The sequence below is a fragment of the Silene latifolia genome, chromosome 9 (assembly GCF_048544455.1).
Source record: "Silene latifolia isolate original U9 population chromosome 9, ASM4854445v1, whole genome shotgun sequence".
Lineage (NCBI taxonomy): Eukaryota > Viridiplantae > Streptophyta > Magnoliopsida > Caryophyllales > Caryophyllaceae > Silene > Silene latifolia.
Window position 1 is genome coordinate 2,715,369 of NC_133534.1, and position 22,098 is coordinate 2,737,466.

Sequence of the window (22,098 nt, forward strand, 5' to 3'; positions counted from 1 at the left end):
TTGATTTTCATTTGTTTTTTTAAAATTACGAGTAGCGGTAGCCACCTCGGTTTTCACTGGTGGCTCGTTAGTCCACCGGTGCGCCTCAGAGCGTTTGTATTCATGAGCACCTGACATTGCATTCGCTTCCTTTCTTCCATTAGAGGTAGACGAATTAGATCCCATGTTAAAATATCTTAGGGCACACGTTAGAAAAACTGTTAGTAGTTTATCGAGATGAGAGCAAACTAACTAATGTTTGATAGAATTGTGTTAATTAATGTTGTGATGGTTATACTACAAGTCTACAAGGGTTTTTATAATTGCTATGAGAATATTTGATTATTCCTTGGTTACTTTTACAACTACATTTTGGTGCTTTAAGATTTAATTAATAATGATTCCTTACAAACAAAATAATGTGCAAAATTCTTTTGAAAAATTAAAGTGATATGTTTGGAATAATTGGAAGTTATAGGTCAAATTCATAGTAAAATTGTAAAGTTTTAGAGGATCTTTTTTTTCTTTCTTTTTTCATATAATGTGTACGACAATTAAATCGCCACCCATGTGTTTAGACTATTTGAACTTGGTTTCTGGTTTCTATTATAACTATAATTATAATGTCACAACTCACAAGTAATAGAGCATTTTATCAACACGAGTATAATTTATCACAAATTCTCATTCTCATTTATGACGCGTTATTATCTTGAATTGTGACGGAAAAAATGTTATACTATTTTATACTAGATGATTTTACCATGTTTTATAGTAAGACAATTGTTTTACAAGAGACTTTCCCGTTTCCTAAAAGATAAACCGAAGAATTCGAGCTTATGTGAATAAAAATAATTCCTAGTAGAAATAATTAGTGAGTCAGCCTCTTAAAATGCGTTTTTACAAAAATATTGTGTTAACATGGATTAGGGACGCAAACATGAAGATTTCAAGTTTTAGCAAAATATAGAGCACAAAATTTTCAGCCAAAGAATCGAAAGGAAAATACACAAATATTATCCTACAATCAGTTGTATAAGCATTGTACAACCACTGTACAACCACGTCAAAATTGTTGAGCTCTTACACAAAGTTGTTGAGCAATTTTACAAGTTATTGAGCCATGTTACAAAATTATTGAGTTTAATAATTATTCTGTTAAGCTCAATAACTATTTGTACCATAGTGTCACGGTCCGGTACTTTTGCCGGATCGTGGCGCGCACCCTTGCGCGTCTGAAGGCAAGATGCAAGCGACAAGGATCTTCGAACTAGTGATGGATCGCTCACTAGCACGCTACTCGGGTCTCGGCAACACTCGACAAGAATGAAAGCGAGAGCGTTAGGCACTAGTGTTTGTCAGGCACTAGGCACTCGTAATCGGTCTCGGGGGTGTGAGTCGGGATCCTAGTGTCGATCCCACAAACACGGCTTGTTAGTAAAGTGAAGGCTAAGAGTCGTTCACAACAAAGCAACAACAAGCAATACGAAGGCACAAGGTAGGAAGCAGATTTTCATTCACTAGTACTCCCTAAAGAGGGAAATATGATAGTTACATCCTGGTAGCAGGAAACATTGAAATTACAAGTTTAGTGTAGAATAGTGATATACCTATTTATGGAAAGAAAACCTATTCTAAAACTATGCTAGACTAAGAAATTACTTACTACAAATGTACAAGGGAAATGAAATTACATAAGCATAAATAAATCTAAGGGTTCAAGTGTGCGGATCGTCACACATAGCTTGATAATTTTGTTAATAAAACTCGACAACTTTGTAACAAAGCTAACTACATTAAATAAGTTGTATAATACATTAACCGAGGAAAATACGCGTATTACATATTAGTGGTTTTTTTGTAACAAAAGAAAAGAAAAAAAAATGATTAATGAATTTTTATTATTGGAACCATTAAAATAATGAATAATTGAATAGTCAGTAGGGGATGTAGCTCAAATGGTAGAGCGCTCGCTTTGCATGCGAGAGGCACGGGGTTCGATCCCCCGCATCTCCATCTTTTTATTTTTATTTTTAATTGTAAATTATCATAATTTTTTTTTGAAGGAATAAATTATCATAAATGAATTATAAAGTATTGAAATTTGAAGTAATAATTCGGTTACACTGCCTTTATGGCTCATTTGAAACACGAAAAAGAAAAACTACTGAACTACGAAGTATTACAGAAATACATTTAAATTAGAACATTAATCAAATATAACTCCATTATTAAGCCATAATATCTTTAAATCGATCATAAGGTAATTAACGACGTATGATTAAGCCCGGTGTTTCTCAATTTTCCTTTGAAGCTCTTCGAGTCTTGCTCCAGTAACCCTGTCGATTTCTTTTCCTCTCTTAATGAACAGAAATCCCGGCAACGCTTGAACTCCGAACTCTTGTGATACATTCTGTTCACATTCATAGATTTTTCAACTTATTAATTAGCACAATAATTTATCTGATATTTGACAGGTTTTTATGAATTAAGAAAAATGTTGATGATAATAAGGTCTTACATATAATTCATCGACATCAATCTTGTCAAACTCAACATCAGTATAATGAGCAGCAAATTCGTCAACAATTGGTGCCATGTACCGGCATGGTGAACACCATGAAGCCGTGAAGTATATCACCATCTACAAAACAATGCAAACCATAAATCAGTATTCTTTAGTAGACTGTACGCGTTTTTTATTTATAACTTTTGACAACAAATGTACTATTCTACGTCCCAATCATTTGTTTAATTTTGATTAAAAATACTGTCACAAAAAATAAAAATTCAAACAAATAATTGGAACGTAGGGAATAACATTTTTTCGTTTAGTGAACAGTGTAGGAGTTATGAATGTACCAGTTTATCAGACGTCTTAGAGGCATGAAAGTAATCCCTCCAACATGCTGAGGAGTGAAAGGCAATGACCCGGTTGGTGTTCGGGGTGTGACTCGAAAACCTAGCAATGACATTGGACCGGTTTTCATAATGAGACGGTACATGGCCGGTAGGCGCCTTGATTTGGCGAAATTCAGAACATTGGGTAGCAGGAGACTTGTAACAAGCAGGGGTGTGTATAATAGGCTTGCTTTGAATTGGTATTTCTCTTCTGTAATAGCTTGACATGTTTAATTTTATTTTTTGTGTTAATTATTTTTTGTAAGGAATTTGAAAAATATGTTATAAGAATAAATTAGGCTTATGAATTTTGGTATTGATTTGGTTTTGGTTTGATGGATTAAGAGAGTTTGATGCATGGTGTTTTATAGTACTTGAAACGGAATATGTTGTCTCACTTTTAAGAATTTTTAATTTGTTGTAATATTGATTCCTCTAAAAAAAACCTTGTGCGTCAATTGACTCAAATTCTCATTACAATAGCCATGTGTTGTATAATCAATATTTAGTGAATATAAATTGAATACTTTTTTGTGTCATAACAAACAAACGATTTACGTGATTCACTATCAACGTGGTAGATACGTAAGAAGATTATACATCTGATGTACTACCTCCAATTCTATAGTTTATGAGTATTATAATAAAGTTTTTGAGTTTTGTTTTAAAGTTTTCGAGTTTCACTATGAAGTTTATGAGTTTATTCACTTAAACATTAAGCTCTAAAAAATTACAATAAAACTCAAAAACATTACATATAAGTTTAGTTAAATTTTAGTTTTGACGGAAAAAATATTAAAATCTGACTTATAAACTTTAATATGCTCAAAAAAATACACATTATATGTTCAAAAACAAATAAAGTTTGAGGTAATAAGTTCAAAAAAAATACATATATGCTCAAAAAACAAAAAAGTTGGAGGTAGTACATCCGATGTATGTTCCTTTTTCTCAAACCAGCAGATGAAAGAGATATTAGGAAAGCCCATAAATACAACACTAGCTCAAACAGATTATTAGGAAAGCCCTAATCAGATATCGTTTGATAGTCGTTTGAAGCGACAACTATCAGATTCACGGCATTATTGAACATCATGAAAATGTCAGCTAGTTTAACTTGTAAAGTTGTAAGGATGGCACTCATGATCTGAGTTCCAAGCTCGTCAATAACATGCTTGCTAAGGTATATATAAGATCGTTAATTTGTTCTCAACTATCACCTCAATTCTGGGAGCAATCAAAATCTCGCAAGTCACTAATCTCTGTCACGACTTATAATAAAATATTATCGTCCTTTTCTTTTGAGAAATCAATCTACTCATTTTATTTGCAGAACATTCTCGTGAGAATCCTACATTAAAAAAATTGATTATTTATGAAAATGTATGTTATAATATTTAATCATGGAGAACGAATATCATGGGGGGTTGAACTATGATATACTAGGTTATTCAAGCAAATGAAACGTATATTGAATATTGTCCTAATCACTTGAAAAGTTCCTTAATTTGTGGCAAGTATCGAATGTTTACACACTCACTTACTAACAACTTTTCTTTTTAATATTTTAAAATTAAATGTTGTAAACTAGCGCGTGGTTGATTTATATTCTTAACACGTCACCTCCCACGAGTGATTTTTTGTAAAGGAGATTTAAACTCACGACCTTCTGATCAAACTAGCTCAATAGCCCTAGTATATGTAAAAAACCAACTACAGTTTAAAACTTTAAACTAATGTGATTAAAGTTACATGATTGGTTTTATATTCTATAACGTACCATTATAGCTCAATGGTGTAATATGAGTATTATAATACATTCCCACCATCCCGATCATAGTTTATTTATCGATTCTAATTTAGAGTGTTATATAGTTGTATACTTGGTTTTAGTGGTGGAGCTAAGGGGGCTAATAGGGACAGTCGTCTTCCGGCAGTTGAGATTTTCAAAGGTTTTAGTTAAAATTTTCAAACTTTGTTCAAGTGTAACAGTGTATCGTATACTATTACCCATTCGTCTCCTGTTAAATTTTTCACTCCCTTTAAATTTAGATCCTTACTCCGCCACTACATTGCTTGCTTCTGTTACAATATGGGATAAAAGACTTCAAAAGCAAGAGCGGGTCTACGATGATCTTGTGCTACCTTTTAAGATTACGATTCTCTCCTTTCAAACGGGTAGTGACATACACATGTTTCAAACGGGTAGTGACATACACATGCTACCTTTTAAGATTACGATTCTCTCCTTGCTTCTGTTACAATATGGGATAAAAGACTTCAAAAACAAGATCACTCATGAGTCATGACTATATTTTATGTTATGTATTGGAAACTATTTTAATGATTATCTCCCATTATGATGAATAGTGTCCAAAAAGCAAACGATAATAACAATTGACCAGGACAGCGGGAGTATTCTTTGTAAGTAGTATTTTAATAGACGGTAAACAAATGATTGGGATTTGAGACCGAAGGAGTAATATCGAATCTATGTTAAATAATTAAGCTTGCTCTTATCTTGGTTGAGTATTAATTCCAAACAACATATTAACAAATTAATAATAATTTTTGTATAAAAACGTTTTACACTTATGTTGTCGTAAAATCAACTGATGTTTTTACCTAAATAACCTAACTAAGATAATTTCGACCAACCACCAGTTTTTTCTTGATAAGGGTTTCAAAGTATTTATATAGTATGTACAGTTCTTTAATCATAAAACCGATTTATGGGAAACTTACTCAAAAATGAGGAGAGGGAGAAGAAATAATCGCAAGGTGAATCGGAGTTTGTTGATTGAAATTTAGGTGAAAAGTTTTAGTTTTTGATTTAAGTTTTCTTAACCTAATCAATCTTGTGATGGTTATTTATGGCTACCGGCTGGCCTAGTGTGTGTTTGCATGCTATCACGAGAATATATATTCTCAAAATTATTGGTAAATTAGCGTCAATCTTCTACGTGAAATTGATTGTTGCCTATGATGGCGGTTATACACTTGATACTTAAGCAATACGTTCGTTATATTGAATGTTGCAATACATTATTACAAACTAGAGTACGTAGTTACGTACTTACGTCTACCATTAACGTACTGTCGATAATTGATACTCCGTAACAAATTACCACCAAACTAAATTATCACTCTTTCAATGATTAAGGAACACCACTATATCAGCAAATAGATTACTACTCCGTACATCATTATAACTAAATTATCGTATCTTTGAATAATGATAGAATACCACCAGATACGTTACTACATTACTGTAGTACTCGACTGTTCGTACTAGTTTTTCACATATGACTAGATTAATGCCGCTTCTAAATTCCAATTATTTGAACTCGTTTTTTAAGGTCTTTTTAGTACGATATCAATTTCTTACATAAAATAACCATGCATATACGTAACTTTTTTCTATCGTAAGACTTGTAACCCATGCATAATTATTGGATTAATCAAGCCCTATATTTCTCAATCTTGGTACGAATGTCTTGGTGTCTTGTTCCGATAACCTTATCGACTTCTATTCCTCTCTTGATGAACAAGAATGTAGGCATTGTAGTGACTCGAAACTCCCGTGATATCTCCTGTTTTCATTTTATTCAATTATCGAATTGTTAGTAATATTATACTAAAAAATCAACGTAAGATATGTTGGAGTTATGCTCCAAAATTAGTTAGAATAAGCTTCCTATTATTTAGTCAATTAGAGATTAAGAGATTAATATGGTTCCTATTAATAAGGCATTAGGGTAGTGGTCAAATATTTGTTACCAAAGTGTTAGTGGCAGTTGATGCAAGACGTGGGGTTACTCCACTAGTTTAGGATATTTTGTTTAGTTTGTAAGCCTATAAAAGGCGAGTAATGCATTCGTTAATAATTGAGTCAGTTTACAATAACTTTCTCCTTATATTTCACTCTCCTCTCTCATTTTTAGTCTATCATGTGGTATCAGAGCTATCTTGAGTCGAGAAGGTAGACACAATTGTCACCTCCGCTCAAGTAGCCAGGTTCGATTCCCGAAAGTGGGCGATCAAAAAAAAAAAAATGGTGAGATCAAAAAAAAAAAAAAAAAAATCACGCATTTTTTTTGTTTGAGTTACAAGTGAGCCACGCAGCCCTTGTATCGATTTATTTCCGCATTAAAAAAAATTTGAGAGAGAAGGTGAGTAAAAAAAAAATGGTGAGAAGTGCACCATAATTGAGAGATAGAGAGAAGTGCTCTATCGGGTTTGGTAGAGAAAAATGGCTCTACCGTATTTTGGGTGAAGAGAAGTGCTTCACATGTATGGTGAGAAGTGCACCAATGAAATGGTGGAGATAAAGGCTCCATCGACAATCGGTTTTTGGAGAGAAGTGCTCTAAATAAAAGTTGGTGATAATGTGCATCAACAAGAGGGTGACGAGAAGTGCGTCACAAAGTGAAGACAAGGGCTTCACAAAGTGAGATGGAGAAAAGTACTCCGTCAATTGACGTTGGTGACAACGGGCATCAACAAGGTCGGTGACAAAAAGTGGGTCACAAGGTGAAGACAAGGGCTTCACAAATTGGGAAAGAGAAAATACTCTATGAAATGATTGTTGATGACAATGGGCATCAACAACAAAATTGTTAACAAGAAATTAAATGCATCACAGCATGAAGAAGTTATAGGGGACATACAAAGTATGAATTTACGAAGATAAGTGCTTCATGAATCAAAAGAATGCGTAGAACTTAATCACATGGTCATCAAGGCAGCATGTTTGTCATCTAAGAGATTAAAAGAGGTCCGACTAATATTTGAAAGAAGGTTACAAGACTAGTTCTCATAAGTCACAAGTCCATTCCGGGAAAGACGTGATAACAAATTTGCTCGGTATAATATGTCGAGCATTATATGTTTTCGATCCTACAAATTTTGGATTAAGGGGGTGTGTTGGAGTTATGCTCCAAAATTAGTTAGAATAAGCTTCCTATTATTTAGTCAATTAGAGATTAAGAGATTAATATGGTTCCTATTAATAAGGCATTAGGGTAGTGGTCAAATATTTGTTACCAAAGTGTTAGTGGCAGTTGATGCAAGACGTGGGGTTACTCCACTAGTTTAGGATATTTTGTTTAGTTTGTAAGCCTATAAAAGGCGAGTAATGCATTCGTTAATAATTGAGTCAGTTTACAATAACTTTCTCCTTATATTTCACTCTCCTCTCTCATTTTTAGTCTATCAAGATATAAATAAATTTCGAGTTAAGAAGGGTCGTACGTATAACTCATCCACGTCGATCTTGTGCATCTCTACGTCAGTGTACTGAGTAGCAAGGTCGTCGAGGATGGGACTCATGTACCGGCAGAATCCACACCATGATGCCGAGAAGAATATTACAATCTGTATAAAAACGCGTTACATAATAATGTCAATGCAGTTCTCGATGCAACTTTAATTAAGTACTCATACATCAATGGCATGCAAGTTTTTCTTTTTTTTTTTTTTTTTTTTTGAGAAAAAAAAAATTGTCAACTTTTTTGGTCGATAACATTGAACTATACATATATTAAGTATTAACCTTTAAGGGTGTCAACGTGACTGGTCTGACAATAACTTATTACGGTATTATTATACTGACTTACCAGTTTATCCGATTGCCTAGAGGCTTGAAAATGTGCTCTCCAAGTAGCGGTCGAGTTAAAGGAGATGACCCGGTTGGTATTAGCAGAGTGATTAAGAAATGCAACCGGCCTAATAATTTCAATCATATTATTAGATTGATCTTCATTTGTTTTTTTAAAATTACGAGTAGCGGTAGCCACCTCGGTTTTCACTGGTGGCTCGTTAGTCCACCGGTGCGCCTCAGACCGTTTGTATTCATGAACAGTTGTCATTGCATTCGCTTCCTTTCTTCCATTAGAGGTAGACGAATTAGATCCCATGTTAAAATAATACCTTAGAGTACACGTTAGAAAAACTGTTATATATTAGTTTATCGAGATGAGAGCAAACTAACAAATGTTGATAGAATTGTGTTAATTAATGTTGTGATGGTTATACTACTCCCTACAAGGGTTTTTATAATTGCTATGAGAATATTTGATTATTCCTTGGTTACTTTTACAACTACATTTTGGTGCTTTAAGATTTAATTAATAATGATTCCTTACAAAAAAAATAATGTGGAAAATTCTTTAGTGTGATATGTTTGGAATAATTGGAAGTTATAGGTCAAATCCATAGTAAAATTGTAAAAGTTTTAGAGGATCTCCTTTTTTTTCTTTCTATTTTCATATAATGTGCACGACAATTAAATCGCCACCCATGTGTTTAGATTATTTGAACTTGGTTTCTTTGATTAATTAAACATTATTATAATGTCACAACTAACAAGTAATAAAGCATTTTATCAACGAGTATAATTTATCACAAATTCTCATTTGGATGCCACTTCTGACTGCATGACTCTTGTGTTGCAGGTCAATGGCTTTGCTGATATCAACCGGGACGCTAAATCAATCATTCACTTCCTTTCTTCGCTAGTTTTATCTTGTCATTGTTTTTCTCTTAGTCATTGTCCTCGAAACCTTAATAGAATTGCCCATGCTATGCCTAAGTCTATAGTATAGATGGTAATCTTTCAGTCTGACAAAAAAAAAAAAAAAAAAAAAAACTATTATAGATTTGATCATTAAGAATGTGTGATGATTACTTTTATCATCAGTGACAGAACCAGGATACAGTCATACAAGTATGATATAGGACCATTTTGCACTCTTTTTCCCTCTATTTTCATGCATATTCAACCCCATTTAAGGCGGTTTTGTACCCCCTTTACTCTCGTTTCTAGTCCCGATTCCCTTTACTATGACACTTTGGCCCCCTTGCAGAAATTGAGGCGGGAACGGGCGAAACGAAGCTAGAAAGACGGGATTTCTAAGCTATGCATGAAAGATGAAGGGAGTTATCTTTGAGGAGTACCCTCGGTAGGTGGAAATGACGACCAGCTGGCCCATACCGGAGTACATTTACAAGGAAATGAAGGAAGAAGTTGGAAGAAGCATCCCCAGTCGGTAGCCCGGCGGCCGGCTAGCCGGCTGGGAAGACCATATGAGCTTGAAAACAAGAAAATGAAGGAATGTTACAGGAAACTCCCAGCCGGTCAAATGACCGGCAGCCGGCTAGCCGGCTGGGAGTCCCTCCAAAAGGCCAAAAGTCAAGATTGAAGTCAAGGGTGCCCCAGCCGGTCAGTGACCGGCGGCCGGTTGACCGGCCGTGCACACCGATGACCTCAAAACTCGTTCAAAGTTCCAGATCTCCCAGTAATGGGCCAAAGCACCGGCGGTTACCGGCCGGAATGCATATACGTGTTTCAAAGCCCATTTCCAATTTCTGTCCTAATCCTTGTGTAACCTATAAATACCCTCTCTTAAACCCTTTTGTACACACAACCCTAGATCTAAGAATATTTCCCTTTCAAGTTTAAAACTTTGCTAATCCTTTTGCTAATCATTCCTTAATTAGAGTAGTAATTCAATCAATTTGTGATTGAATTTGGGTTGTAAGAAGAAGATTGAAAGTTTATACTTATTTATTCTATCATTCTTCCTTTCTTGCTTCTTGATTGGTATTATTTCTTTCCTTATTTCCATTTGTTTACATTTTGTTCTTCCTTCAAGTTTATTTGATTGTTTATGTTAAAATTGTTGTTGTTGTTTGTTTGTTGTTCTTGTTTTCATCATTGTTCATCTTTTCATTGTTCATCTTTGCTTTGATTCTCTTTCATTTGTTCATCCTTGGTTAGTTGTCCTCAAAGACTTAATCTTTGAGTGGATTTGGTTAAAGATTGTGTCTTTTAGTTTAATAAACCTTGTTATTAGATTAATATCACTTTTCCTCTTAATTATTGCTGATTTGTTGCATGCTTAGTAGTAAGATTTATCTCCTCACCATGTTTGTGACCAAAGTTTCCATCTTTATTGTTTATTTTGCAATTAGAACCATGATTAGTGAGTAGTCTCCTTCTAGGACTCGGTTTGGCCCGATATGGGTAATTTCACTAATTAATTGTCACTAAGGCTAATTTGTGGGGAAAATTGGTTAGGGTAGTCTTGGGGAATTTTCATGCTTAAGGTTTGGTTTCCGGGTAGTGTCGGCTTTTGACCCTTGCCACACCAACGGAAGTTGGTTAGGTTGTTAGTCGAGTATTTGGGGACCGACCCTTGTCACCAACTAAGGTTGAGACCGGAAGGGAGAACCGAGGGAGGGTGCCCCTAGGCTAGTGTTTGAAATCGACCTCCGGAAGGGGGAGTGGGATGACCGGAATATGATGAGGGCTTAATGACCTTGACCATTTACTTGACCTCCTTGGGAAAATGCATGTTCTTGGGGTTGTTGGGTTTTGAGTTAGGGAGACCGGCTTTCGAACCCGGGAGGGGGGTTAGCCGGAGTAGCTAGTGTCCTAGTGCGAGACCGGAAGGGAGGTTCTAGGCGAATTAGAGCCATCTCCCCCTTACCTTTCTACCCCTTTTGATTAGCCGAGACGATTAGTATGTGGAATTACTCATGTTCATGGTCGGACCGAGTTCTAGTCTTTCTCTTATTTGATTTATCCTTTATTTTTAGCTTGCTTTTATCTTACCTTGTCTTTAGTCTTTAAATTTGATAGTTTAGTGCTAAGTTTGTTACTACCCTCTTTATTATTTTTCGACTTAGCTAAACCGGTGAATTAGAACGATTAGTACTCCACCTACTCCTTGTGGGATCGACCCTTTTAAGTGTACAACGATAAAATCGTGCACTTGCGAGGTTTGACTTGAGACCATCAAGTTTTTGGCGCCGTTGCCGGGGAGTACGGCTTGATATTAATCGTTTTTGTCCTAGTTTAGACTAAGTCCTTTGTTACTAATCCTTTCTTTCAAGTGCTTAGGTCTTTTGCATGAGTAGGCGACGAAGACGAGGTCAACCGATATATCAACTTGACCGCGAAATTGAAGCCACGGCAAGAAGACTTAACTCTCTAAGAAGAAGGGGTTTACTTGATATTCCACCGATTGAAGAAGTTAATCGCCAAGAGGATACCGAAGTGTTTGAAAATCCTTTTGGGGTTTTAGAAGAAGAGCCTAACACCATGGGTGAACCGGTTCCGATAAGAGACACTATGGCTCCTAAGCACATAGTCAATCCAAGCATCCAAAGGCCACGAATTCAAGCTAATAACTTTGAGATTAAAAATGCCTTGCTCAACCTTGTTCAAGACAACCAATTTGGAGGAGGTCCCTTGGAGAACCCAAATGATCATTTAAATGATTTCCTTGAAAATTGTGATATGTACAAATCAAATGGGGTTTCCGATGACGCGGTTCGCCTTAGGTTGTTCCCCCGTTCTCTTAGGGGTTCGGCCAAGGATTGGTTGAAGAATTGTGACCCGGATTCCTTCAAGACATGGGATGAGTTGGCATCGGCATTTTTGAACAAGTATTTCCCACCCTCAAGAACGGCGAAAGTGAAGAGTGAACTACAAAGCTTTACTCAAGAAGACGATGAGACCTTATATGAGGCATGGGAACGGTACAAGAAGCTCCAACGGTTGTGCCCTCACCATGGCATTTCCGAGGCCGAGCTAGTGAACAATTTCTACAAAGGATTGACTCAAGACCTTAGGCTTTCATTGGATGCGGGGTCGGGGAAAGGTGTCTTAGACATTTTGGGGCATAAAGCGGCAAAGGAACTAATTGAGGAGATGGCCTCAAGAACTATGGAATAGGGAAGTGATAGGCAAATGAGGAAAGGCAAAAGCAAGGATTCTAATTCGGTTTTGAATGTGGAAGTTAAAGGTATGCTAGATGAACTCACCCAACAAGTTGCTTTGCTAAATTCAAAACCTAAGGGCTCCGATATGAGGCAAGTCTTGTCATGCGAGTTGTGTGGTGAACAAGGGCACACTCCCATCGGGTGTCCCTTGATTGCACCCCTAGGTGAGGAATGCTATGAGCAAGTAAATGGGATTTGGGAGTCCACTAGTGCAAGGCAAGGGTTCAACAATAATAATAACAACCAATTTGTCAATGGAAAAAGAACTCACCCTTTCTTGTCTTATGCTTCACAAAACATTCAAAATCCAACCACTTCTCAACCACAACAACAACCAAGGTTCAATCAAAACTCTCAATTCCAAAGACAAATTCCACCCGGTTTCCAAGGGAAACAATTCATCACTCAAAACCAACAACCATTTGGAGGTTTCAAGGGACAAAATTCCAATCAACAACAAAACCAAAACTTCCAAACCCCTCAAAAACCATCTTGGGAACAAGCTTTTGAACAATTGGTCATTGCAAATCAAAAATCCGACTCAAAGCTTGATAACCACATTGCCTCACAAAGCCGGGTGAATGATGAAATACGGGCATCGCAAAAGGCTACGGAAACTCATGTGGCCCAAATTTCACAACAATTGAGTCAATTGGCTCAAAATCCGGGAAAGTTTCCGGGTAATACGGTTAACCCAAGGGAGATGAACGCGGTATTTTTTTAGGAGTGGGAAGCAATAGGAGGAGGTTGAGAAATCTCCTAAGTGGAAGAGAAAGAGGGTGACTAATGAAGTAGTGAAAGAGCACCCGGTTGAAGTTGTGAAAGAAGATGAGATCATGGTGGAGAAGTCTAAGGAGGTGGAGATGGTTGACCCTCCAAAGCAAGATGAGCCTATTGCAACTAAGGCCAAAGAATGTACTCCACCACCAAGGGAGTATGTAGCACCGGTACCCTTTCCACAAAGGCTTGCAAAGCCTAGAATTGAAAAGAAATATGAGAAGTTTGTGGAGATCTTGAAGGGAATGAATGTCACGATTCCTTTCCTTGACATGATTACCGAAATTCCATCTTATGGCAAGTTTATTAAGGAACTTGTCACCTTGAAGAAGAAGAATGGAGAGGTGCAAACCATCAACCTCTTCAAGGAATGTAGTGCTATACTCACTCACACCAACAAGCTTCCTAACAAGCTAGAAGATCCGGGGAGCTTCTCTATCCCTTGTTCTATCCAAGGGGTGGCTATTAAAAGAGCTTTGTGTGATTTGGGGGCTAGTGTGAGCCTCATGCCACTTTCTATATTCAAGAGGCTTGATTTGGGAGATTTGAAACCTACTAGAGTTTCACTTCAACTTGCCGATCGGTCGGTCAAATTTCCCATTGGTGTGATTGAAGATGTACCCTTGGTAGTTGGGAAGCTCGTCATACCATGTGATTTCTTTGTTATGGATATGCCGGAGGATTACAATGTGCCTATTATTTTAGGCCGACCTTGTCTTGCTACCGGTGGAGCTATGATCGATGTAAAGAGTGGCAAGTTGTCTTTACAAGTGGGTGAAGATAGAGTGGAATTTGAACTCCACAAGTCCATGGAAGCTCCTTCTCTAGGTGACACTTGTTGCATTGTTGACATTCTTGAGAATCCCATGGAGGAGCATGACCCGAAAGCTTCATCTATGGATCCTTTAGAGACTTGTCTTGTTAGTGGGTATGAAGTCGATGACAAAGATGTTGAGACTCTTGCATATGTATGGATGTTGGATTCGGCTCCTATTCATGAACAAGCTCCCAAATTTGAAGTGTTGGAAGTCGGTAAGAAGGAGGAGAGTTCCACGCCTCCTCCTACGGTTGAACTTAAACCTCTTCCCTCTTCTTTGAAGTATGAATTTCTAGGAGATAATTCCACTTTTCCCGTCATCATCAATAGTGCACTTGATGACACCCAAACCTCAAAACTCATTTCTTTGCTCAAAAGGTTCAAGGGTGTCCTTGGGTACACTATTGGTGACCTCAAGGGGATTAGTCCCTCTTTGTGTACTCATAAAATTCTTCTTGAAAATGAGGATGCATCCTCAATTGAGCCACAAAGAAGGCTTAATCCCATCATGAAGGAGGTTGTAAGGAAAGAAGTCCTTAAGCTACTTGACGCGGGCATTATCTATCCTATTTCGGATAGTAGGTGGGTAAGCCCGGTTCATGTAGTTCCTAAAAAAGGAGGCATGACGGTAGTGCTAAATGACAAGAATGAATTGATTCCTACAAGGACGGTAACCGGGTGGAGAATGTGCGTGGACTATAGGAAGTTGAACAAGTCCACCCGGAAGGATCACTTTCCTTTACCGTTCATGGATCAAATGCTAGAAAGATAATTAGCTCAACACAACTATTTTTGCTTCTTGGATGGCTATTCGGGATTTTTCCAAATCCCTATCCATCCAAGTGACCAAGAGAAGACCACCTTTACTTGCCCATTCGGCACCTATGCATATAGGAGGATGCCGTTTGGGCTATGTAATGCTCCCTCTACCTTTCAAAGAGCTATGATGTCAATTTTCTCCGATTTCATTGAACAAGAAATGGAAGTTTTCATGGATGATTTCTCGGTTGTAGGGAAAAGTTTTGAAAATTGTTTGATGAATTTGGAGAAAGTTTTGAGTAAATGTCAAGAGTCTAACCTTGTGCTTAATTGGGAGAAGTGCCATTTCATGGTACAAGAAGGTGTTGTGTTGGGACACATAGTGTCCAACCGAGGAATTGAAGTTGATAAGGCTAAGATAGAGGTCATAGCTAGTCTCCCACCTCCCACCAATGTTAAGGGGGTGAGAAGTTTCCTTGGTCATGCGGGCTTTTATCGCCGCTTCATCAAGGACTTCTCTAAGATCGCGAGACCCTTGACCGAGTTGTTAGCCAAAGATACCCCTTTCTTGTTTTCTAACCGGTGTCTTGATGCTTTTAATAGGTTGAAGGAAGCTTTGACAAGTGCTCCAATTATACAACCTCCGGATTGGAGCTTGCCGTTTGAGTTAATGTGTGATGCGAGCGATCATGCCTTGGGCGCGGTTTTAGGCCAAAGGAAGGATGGAAAGGTGCATGCAATTCATTATGCAAGCAAAACTCTAGATGATGCTCAAACAAATTACTCAACAACGGAAAAGGAGCTCTTAGCCGTGGTTTTTGCAATGGAGAAGTTCCGGACCTACTTGGTGGGAGCTAAGGTTATTGTGTTCACCGATCATGTTGCTTTGAGACACTTGCTCATCAAGAAAGAGTCCAAGCCTCGATTGATTAGAAGGATACTACTCCTCCAAGAGTTTGACATGGAGATTAGAGACAAGAAAGGAGTTGAAAATGTGGTGGCCGATCATCTATCCCGGCTAACCAACCTCAATGTTGACAATGGGCTTCCTATCAATGATTATTTGCCCGATGACCACTTGTTGTCCCTAAGCTTGGGAGAAGCACCGTGGTATGCGGACATTGTCAATTATTTGGTCTCCGGGATAATTCCACATGATTATGACTACCACAAAAAGAAGAAGTTCTTCCACGATGTGAGGCACTATTATTGGGATGACCCATGTTTGTACAAGTCTTGTGCCGATGGGATGATAAGAAGGTGTGTTCCAAGAGAGGAAGCTACCTCCATTATGAGCCATTGCCATGACTTGCCTTGTGGTGGCCATGCAAGCTCCAAGAAGACAGCCGCTAAAGTGCTTCAATGTGGTTTCTTTTGGCCCTCTCTATTCCGTGACGTTGCCTTTTATGTTAAAGGATGTGACAAATGTCAAAGGAGCGGGAACATCACAAGGAAACATGAAATGCCCATGAATTTCATGCTTGAAGTTGAGCTCTTTGATGTGTGGGGGATAGATTATCAAGGTCCCTTCCCATCCTCATTCGGCAACGAGTACATACTTGTGGCGGTCGACTATGTAAGCAAATGGGTTGAGGCGATCCCGACTAAGACTTGTGATGCTAAGGAGGTAATCAAGCTACTTCAAAAGGTCATCTTTCCTAGGTTTGGGGTCCTGAGAGTCCTCATTAGCGATCGTGGTACTCATTTCGGAGAGAGAGCATTGGAAGCTTTGTTGAAAAAGTATGGAGTGCAACAAAGGAAGAGTCTTGCCTACCATCCTCAAGCTAATGGGCAAGCCGAGATTTCCAACCGAGAGTTGAAGACTATACTTGAGAGAACCGTGAACAAGTCAAGAAAAGATTGGTCCTTGAAAATTGATGATGCCTTGTGGGCTTACCGGACGGCCTTCAAAACACCGATCGGTACCTCACCATTCCGATTAGTGTATGGCAAGGCTTGTCATTTGCCGGTTGAACTTGAACATAAGGCATATTGGGCCATCAAGCATCTCAACTATGACTTGAAGACGGCCGGTGAGAAGAGACTTCTCGATTTGAATGAATTGGAAGAGTTTAGGCTAGAAGCCTATGAGAATGCCAAGTTGTACAAGGAAAGAACGAAAAGATTTCATGACAAGCACATAATTAGAAGGGAGTTCAAGGAGGGGGAGTTGGTTCTTCTATACGATACCCGTTTGAAGTTCTTTTCCGAAAAATTGAGGTCGAAGTGGACCGGACCCTTCACCGTGGTCCGATCTTTCCCTCATGGGGCGGTGGAAATAAGCCAAGGAGACCGGACTTTCAAAGTGAATGGTCAAAGGTTAAAGCACTATCGTGTTGGCAATCCCGTCCAAAAGGAAATGAAGACCCTTGAAACCTTTCTAGTGAATTAAGGTTCTTTTCCCTCCTCGTCATGAAAATTTGTTGGATTGTTTACTTGGTCGAGCCTACGACATTAAACAAGGGCGCTACATGGGAGGCAACCCATGCATCTTTGTATATATCATGCATTTAGGTAGAATTGAGGAATTTTGGATGGATACTACTTGTCAATTTGATTGTCGTCGGTCATGATTGTTGAAGATTTGGGGTTTTTATTTGATGAACAAGCGTTTGACCATTTATTGGCCTTTATCCGACGTCCCGAGTCGGGTTTGAAAGTCGAAAACACGGAAATCGAGGCCAATAAATGATGGGAATTGGAATAAGGGGTTTATTGGAGAAAACATGATGAAAGGGAGTCCCAGCCGGGTGACCGGCGGCCGGTCTTCTGACCGGCTGGGAAGTTCCTGTGAAATTAATGGAATTTTGACGAAAAACGAGGAAGAGTAGTCCCAGCCGGCAGGCCGGCAGCCGGTCCACCGGCTGGGGGTACGCTTATGAGGGATTGTTAACAAGTTGGCTTAAGAGGGAAGTCCCAGCCGGCAGGCCGGCAGCCGGCCCACCGGTTGGGAATGCATTTAATGAAGGAATTGAAAGAAGGGTGTCCTCCCAGCCGGGTGACCGGTGGCCGGTCTTCTGACCGGCTGGGAGTCTTCTGTAAAATTCTAAAAATTTTCAAGTTAGTACGTTTTCCCAGCCGGGTGACCGGCGGCCGGTCTTCTGACCGGCTGGGAGTACTCTGAAGCTTCATTTTACACGAAAATCACCTATTCTCTTCATTCTTTTCGAATCCTTTCCTCCCTCTTCTCTCACTCTAACCCTAACCTCCCTCCCTCTTACCCACCAACAACCACTCCCACCACCCCCTACCACCACCTCAACCACCCCAACCTCCTTCCCAACCTTTCACCCACCATCAAAATCACAAACATGGCCCCAAAGAAAAGAGTGAGGAGAGGAGACTTGGCTCTTCAACAGGCGGAGGCGGTAGCGGCGGCGGCGACCGACATGAGCTCCGATCCCGACTTCCCGGACATCCAATTCGCTTCAATCACAATGAAAGGTAAGTTTGTCTTATTCAAGAAACGCCCTATTGTCCCTACCCGATTTATTGATCGACAATCCATGCGGGAACTAGGATTAGATCAAGTTACTCTTGAATTATTTGATGGGGTGGGAATGAAAATGATGTATGGAATTCATGAGCGGACCTATGTCCGTCTTACTTGGGAGTTTTTGAGTTCCCTCCGCCTTGACAAGCATCGCCAAACCCAAAAGGTCGCCTTTTTGCATTTCCGGTTGATGAACAAGGACTACTCCTTGACCCTTGCGACCTTTGCTTCCCATTTTGGGCTTGACACTAGCCCTCCTCACAAGGCACCCGAGACATTTGACCATGGGGCCTTATGGAAGGCTATTACGGGTTTAGATGATGTTAAGGGGGTCAAGAGAGCCGCCAACACTGTCCACAATGCGTCTATCCGGGTTTGGCATAGGTTCATGGGGTGGACTGTTTTCGGCCGTGAGGAAAATCACAATTTCCGAACGGAAGAGTTGGAAATTCTCGGCTCTTTTCTTCGATCCAACCCCACTACTTTCAAAATTGACATTGCCCACCACTTGGCCCTTACATTACAAAGGATTAGCAATTCTCCGGCCTCTAATACGGCCGTTGTCGTGGGTGGACTCATCACCCATTTGATGAAGAGGCTCAATCGGAGGGTCAACTTGGGTGGCTTGCGTTCTATGATTGGCGATACGATGTTTTTCAAAAGCTATATCCACCACAACCTCGGTTGGTTGAAGACCAACCCGAATGATGGCCTAGACTATTGGCAAATTCGGGTTGATGGAGTTGATCGAAATTCTATCCCTCTTCCCAACCCCGACAAAATGAAAGTAGTGCCTAACCAAGAATATTACTTGCTTGAGATTGAAAATCTTGAAGATCCCTCCATCCCCCAACAAATTAACCCTAATCTTCGTTATTCTCGTGACCGACCCATCATTCCCGCAAGGTCTACCTTGCGGTATGTCACACCATCTACCCCTTTTGTCCCCGGGCCTTTCCAACAAGGAGAGGGGTCCTCCAGTCAACAACAACAACAAACGCCCCCTCTCCACGCCGACCTCATTTCCTTCATGGAGGAGATGAAAATTAACATGGCAAACGCCGCCGGTGAGCGGCTTGGGCTTCAACAACGACTTGACCGGATTTACTTTGACCATTCTATTGGTCAATTTCCGGTCTATGATGACTATATGAGGAACCAATACAAGCACCCCTCCAAACTTCACCCCTCCTACTATTTATTCCCGGATGGCGGACATCCGGAAGATGGGACCTTCCGCTACGGAGATATTAACTTGCGGCCCGACTACTTTAGCGCTCCGGTTTTTCCCACCCCGCCTACCACCCAAGGGGAGGGACATGACGCGAGGTGGTTCGGGGGTGCCCCTTCAATCTTCCAAGAGGGCGGGTCTAGTGGTGCCGGAGGGCACCCGGAGATGTTTGTTGGTATGAGCTCGGCCATGGAGGGTATTAGCTCGGATGTCCACTTGAACACGGACGATTTCATCCGTGAGTCCGAGTTCGGGGCAATTCAAGGTGATGGTAATGATGATGATGGAGATGATGATGGAGACGGTGATGGTGATTATGATTTTGAGTAGAGCCTAGTAATGAGGGCTCCACTTCTTCTTCCCTTTTCAATCCAAAGCCGTCGGTATGCTCCCCTTAATCAATCCAAATGACAAGTATGATCTCTCCCTTTCATCCAAATTTCTCATTCATATTTAAATTTTTCGCATGCATTTAGTTGATAAAGCATTTAGCTGCATCATATAGGATTGCATTAGATTTCAATTTTGTAATATATTGTCACATTTAGTAATGCATTCACTTAGCATAATTTGCATTGTCATTTCAATTTTGCATGTAGAATAGAGCATGCATTGCATTTTCAAAATAAAAACCAACTAAAAATTAAAAAATGACAAAAACCACCAAAAACATGTTATTTTATTTCACTAAATTGCCCTCCCATGTCTATAAATAAGTGTGGGGAGGGCCTTAAAAAAAAAAACCAAAAACATGTCTTTTAATTTGAATCCCCTCCACACATTTATTTCAATTTGGAAATAATGTAAATAAATAAGTGTGGGGAGGGAGTTCTTATAACAAAAACACCAAAAATATGTCCTTTTAATTTTTCAAAACAAAAATCACAAAAATATGTTATTTTCTTTTTAAAAAAATTGAAAACTCCAAAAATATGTTCCTTCCTTTTTCTTATTCACTCCCTATGCTTTTGTCCATTGAGGACAATGTACATTTCAAGTGTGGGGAGGGAAATATCCACTCGTGTGAATATTTGTTTATAATTGTAAATGTTTTTAAATTAGAGAAAATGCCTAAAAAATTGAAAAATTTCTGAAAAAATTCAAAAAATTTTGCATTGTATATATATGTTTTGTCTAACCTTTGGCATGGCACATTGACCTCTTGAGGCAAAAAGGAGCTAGAAGACCGCTTGGTATAATCCTTCCTATCTCTTGCTCCTTTTTCTATTCTTTCTTTTTGGTATCTTAGATATTTTGAAGGAGAATGGGAATTTTGATGCTTTGGGTGTCTCCTTGGGAGACCGTTTGGAATTTTGGTGTTGATGTGCTGCTAGGTTTAGCCAATTTGTTGCACGTTTCATTCCATGTTTGTTTAAATTTCCGCATGCATTTGTTCACATGTAAATACTTGTTGCATTTCTTTCTTTTGCATTGAGTTTGTAAATAAGTTTTTAAGGAAGAACATGGTCAAAGGAAGGGAACCAAGTACCCCCATGATGAACTAATGTGCCCAATTGTGCCTTCCCCCTCCTCGTGACTTGCACCCGTGGCCTCTTAGTTAGCCGAGGAAGGAGGGCTTGACCAATGAGTCTAGACCGATCTTGTGAGACCTAGGGCCGTAGACTAGACCTTTGGCTCGACTTAACTACTCAAAGGTAAGGGTAGAGCCTCCTAGGGCGGGTACATTCATACCCCGCCCTCATCTAGGTTTGAGAGTAGGTCTCCTCGCGAGGCGTGTCACATCATTACGCATAAGTGTGTCGCATCGTCCTTAGATCATGAAATTGCATTACATTTTTGTGCATATGATTTGAAGCAAAAATCTGTTTATATGAACCTCACAATAGCCAAATAGCCTTATTTTATTCCCTACATTATCTCCCTTTTTTATTCACCCCCTTTGAGCCTTAGCCTTTTCATTGGCAAACCCACTAAATTAACTACATTCCATAAACACCTTTCCTTGATCAAGAATTGGTCGCTTTTGTAGTTGTGTTGTAGGAGGTGATTTGGGTCATAATGGCGGATAGTTTATTTATCCACTTGGGTCGGAATTTGGTATGCATTTGGCATTGTATATAAATAAGAGGTTTTGAAAAAAGAAATGAAAAACAAATAGAAAAGTGAAAAAGTCATGAAAAATCCAAAAAAATGAGTTACTTGTGTTGTGTATATATTGTCAAGAAAAGAAAGAGGCAAGCAACACCCCTCCTCATCATTAAACGGGGTAGAAAAAGCCGTTGCTAAATAAAAAGGGGCAAATTGATGTTTTTCCAAAGATGAGTCGGGTTTACACATTTTTTGCATGGCTTGGAAACCGAGTCGTTGTTATGGTGTAGACGTTACCATTTG

The 22,098-nt window shown here is 39.0% G+C and overlaps 2 protein-coding genes, 1 long non-coding RNA gene and 2 other non-coding genes across 5 annotated transcripts; 2 read left to right on the forward strand and 3 right to left on the reverse strand.

The window, feature by feature from the left end:
* Window positions 1-1,922: 1,922 nt before the first annotated feature.
* TRNAA-UGC (transfer RNA alanine (anticodon UGC)) lies at window positions 1,923-1,995 on the forward strand. The gene has a single exon. It is a non-coding gene; the product is annotated as a tRNA-Ala (tRNA).
* Window positions 1,996-2,102: 107 nt separating this feature from the next.
* On the reverse strand, window positions 2,103-3,207 carry LOC141598692 (thioredoxin H5-like). The gene is made up of 3 exons (XM_074418427.1): window positions 2,842-3,207; window positions 2,501-2,623; window positions 2,103-2,392 (listed from the first exon to the last, which is right to left on the reverse strand). The coding sequence occupies exons 1-3, from the start codon at window positions 3,106-3,108 to the stop codon at window positions 2,261-2,263; spliced, it is 522 nt and encodes a 173-aa protein (XP_074274528.1). The 5' UTR covers window positions 3,109-3,207; the 3' UTR covers window positions 2,103-2,260.
* A 2,680-nt stretch (window positions 3,208-5,887) lies between these two features.
* On the reverse strand, window positions 5,888-8,908 carry LOC141598691 (thioredoxin H2-like). The gene is made up of 3 exons (XM_074418426.1): window positions 8,499-8,908; window positions 8,134-8,256; window positions 5,888-6,473 (listed from the first exon to the last, which is right to left on the reverse strand). The coding sequence occupies exons 1-3, from the start codon at window positions 8,796-8,798 to the stop codon at window positions 6,342-6,344; spliced, it is 555 nt and encodes a 184-aa protein (XP_074274527.1). The 5' UTR covers window positions 8,799-8,908; the 3' UTR covers window positions 5,888-6,341.
* Window positions 8,036-9,645, forward strand: LOC141598693 (uncharacterized). Its single transcript, XR_012523618.1, has 2 exons — window positions 8,036-8,315; window positions 9,336-9,645. It is a non-coding gene; the product is annotated as an uncharacterized LOC141598693 (long non-coding RNA).
* A 2,713-nt stretch (window positions 9,646-12,358) lies between these two features.
* LOC141603625 (small nucleolar RNA R71) lies at window positions 12,359-12,465 on the reverse strand. The gene has a single exon (XR_012525488.1). It is a non-coding gene; the product is annotated as a small nucleolar RNA R71 (small nucleolar RNA).
* Window positions 12,466-22,098: the final 9,633 nt, after the last annotated feature.

Bases quoted from the DNA above. Each gene is read 5' to 3' on its own strand.
- LOC141598692 (XM_074418427.1), bottom strand. From the start codon at position 3,108: ATGTCAAGCTATTACAGAAGAGAAATACCAATTCAAAGCAAGCCTATT. The intron at 2,624-2,841 runs GTACATTCATAA...ATTGTTTTGTAG, and splicing joins CTAAGACGTCTGATAAACTG to ATGGTGATATACTTCACGGC. The intron at 2,393-2,500 runs GTAAGACCTTAT...GAATGTGAACAG, and splicing joins TTGATGTCGATGAATTATAT to AATGTATCACAAGAGTTCGG.
- LOC141598691 (XM_074418426.1), bottom strand. From the start codon at position 8,798: ATGGGATCTAATTCGTCTACCTCTAATGGAAGAAAGGAAGCGAATGCA. The intron at 8,257-8,498 runs GTAAGTCAGTAT...GTTTTTATACAG, and splicing joins CTAGGCAATCGGATAAACTG to ATTGTAATATTCTTCTCGGC. The intron at 6,474-8,133 runs GTACGACCCTTC...AAATGAAAACAG, and splicing joins TCGACGTGGATGAGTTATAC to GAGATATCACGGGAGTTTCG.